This window comes from Antrostomus carolinensis, unplaced genomic scaffold (assembly GCF_000700745.2).
Source record: "Antrostomus carolinensis isolate BGI_N321 unplaced genomic scaffold, ASM70074v2 scaffold28413, whole genome shotgun sequence".
NCBI classification, from domain to species: domain Eukaryota; kingdom Metazoa; phylum Chordata; class Aves; order Caprimulgiformes; family Caprimulgidae; genus Antrostomus; species Antrostomus carolinensis.
The window spans coordinates 10,901-13,456 of record NW_010306306.1 but is presented as its reverse complement, the minus strand read 5'-3'; the positions used below and the strand labels follow the sequence as shown (position 1 = coordinate 13,456).

At 39.1% G+C, this 2,556-nt stretch overlaps 1 protein-coding gene across 1 annotated transcript in view; it reads left to right on the top strand.

Annotated features, from left to right (window-relative positions):
- Positions 1-1,780, top strand: part of PSMD5 (proteasome 26S subunit, non-ATPase 5) — a 6,067-nt gene extending 4,287 nt beyond the window's left edge. The window contains exons 7-9 of the mRNA XM_010165099.1: positions 104-213; positions 881-1,021; positions 1,523-1,780. Coding sequence (XP_010163401.1) covers positions 104-213; positions 881-1,021; positions 1,523-1,780 — 509 coding nt within the window. The remainder of the gene's footprint in view (positions 1-103; positions 214-880; positions 1,022-1,522) is intronic.
- The last annotated feature ends 776 nt before the right edge of the window (positions 1,781-2,556 follow it).

Below are 2,556 nucleotides of genomic sequence, written 5' to 3'. Positions count from 1 at the left end.
CTTTCTGCCTGTTAATGTAATACTGTGTGATTGACAGGTAACTTTGTACTCTTGTGGAGGTCTGTCTGAATTAATTAAAATCACTTTGTTTTTATTTTCAAAGGAAATAGATTTCAAAATCTGTTAAACAAAATAGGGCACCAGGCAAAGAATGCCCCCACGGAGTTACGACTTCGATGCTTGGATGCAATTTCATCTCTTCTTTACTTGCCTGTAAGTTTGTGGTTTGGTTTGTTGTCTGTCTTTATTTTTTTTAAATCTACACGAATGAAATTATTGTGCATCTGACTAATTGTGTAAAGAGCTTTTGCAGTATCTGGCTTAGGTAGAAGTGGTAGCTTTCTAGTATTCTGAGTCATTAACTCTTACTGTTTTGAAATTCCCTGTTTTATTTGTTTGCTTAAAGTTTGAGTTTGTTTGTAAGAACCCAGGTGTTCTGAAATATGTTTATAAAACACGAAATCAAGACAGCAGTGGCAAGAGAATGAGAGTAAACAGTTTAATGTTCTTGTTCTTTAAAGGGATAGTGGCAAACTGCTTCAGTTTCTGTGTATGTTCTTTAGATCCAGTGATCTGATTTTAATAGTGTAGCTCTAAAGGAGCAAGTAAGCCATTTGAATTTGTCTTGCAGGGCTGCACTCCAGCACAGCATTGACCTCGTGTATCAAAATAAATGTATTTAAATCTATCCTCCAACCTAAATGAAATATAGAAGGCTATTTCTTCACTTATGAAAATAAGTTGAAAATTTAAACTATTTCAATTTAATGTGGTGGTGGTCTGTTTTAAATAACTTCCTTAACTATTGAATGTATGTGCAAAACCTGAAAGCTTTTCATAATCCTAATCAAACTCTCATTTTTCTGTGTGATGCATCTAGCCAGAGCAGCAGACAGAAGATCTTTTAAGAATGACTGAATCATGGTTCACATCCTTGTCTAGCCAGCCACTGGAACTCTTCAGGAGCATCAGTACTCAGCCGTTCCCTGATCTCCACTGTGGGGCTTTACAAGTATTCACTGTAAGTGCTTTTTGGTTTTGAGGATCAGGTAGTGAATTGCATTGTTATTCAGTCAGATTGGTAAGTGAATGCCACAGACTTCTGGTTGGAGCCCTGAAGCGATCAGAAATAAGACCTTTTTCATTGTACCCCACTTGCACTCACCATTTAAATAACGCAGCAGACATGTCATGTCTGTAGTGCTTATTTTCTTATAAATTGGAGGTGGGGGGGAAAGCAGCAGCCACGCTCTAGGGTGCTGCTTTGACATTGGAGGCACTGCCGTGAGAATTCACTTAAAACTTTAAAGACAAGCACTAAGCTGTACTTATTTTCCAGTATTAAACCCCGCTGCTTGATTTGAGTAGTGGTTGTGTAACTACTGTGTAGAATTAATATCCCATATAATTTTTTCTGTTCCTTGGCTATTTGCCTCACAACCTACCTGCTCTGTAACTGGTTCTTGTTTTTTTTTTAAAACAAGGTGTTTCCCCCTCACCCCTCTTTTGTCTTCATGTTTAGGCTATTGCAAATCAACCGTGGGCCCAGAAGTTGATGCTTGACAGCCCAGGGTTTGTGGAGTACATCGTAGACAGATCTGTGGAGCCTGACAAAGCTTCGAAGGATGCCAAATATGAACTGGTTAAAGCCCTCGTAAACTCTAAAACAATCGCGGAGATCTTTGGGAATCAGTATTACTTGAGGCTTAGGGCTTACTTGCGTGAAGGCCCTTATTATGTTAAGGCAGTTTCTACTACAGCTGTGGAAGGAGCAGAGTAATGTCACTGACGTCTTGGTCCCCCTTCTTGCAAACCATGTTACTGAGATTCGTGTTAAGATACAAGGTGTAAAGACTCCCCACGCTGGAGTCTCTTTAGATTGTCTCTTTAAAGGAAAATATGAAGCACTTCAACTCTATTTGAAATGGGTCATGAGAGCACATCAAAACCTCTAGGGCACAGCATAATTTCCTATAAAATGTCACAGCAGAAGTTCTCTGTGTACTGTTGTGAGACAAGTAACCAAGGTAAGCACTCGATCAACTGCTGACTGTGCTTTATTTTGCAGAAATTAATCAGTGTTTAGTTAAACTGTTCTTGGGTTTGGAGTTCCTATTGTCTCTTCTCAGTAGATCACAGTTCAATTAAAAAAACAAACACCAAAACACCTTAAGGTTTGTCACCTCAGATGCTGCCATAGTTTCTCCCTCTTTTTTTTATTTTCATTTTTTTGTATCTGCCAAACTTGGCTCTCGCAGGGAACGTTCTCTTAGCCAGTCAGAAACCCTGTTGGTAAGAATAAGCTGGTAACGTTCTGTCCACGTGAGGAAGTACAAACTGGATTCTCTTCTATTCAACTTGCTGGATGTAAGTCTTGCTTGAATAAATAATCCTAAATATTGTTTACATTTTATGCTGCGGATGAAAAAAGCTTTTAGCCCTTTTACAAAACAAATGCACGCTGTAGTGTGTGAAACCAAATAGGGAGCTTTGTCTCCCTCGTTGACTGCGACTTTGTAAGGCAGCTCAGTTTACTTGCTCGAAAGGAGCATGAGC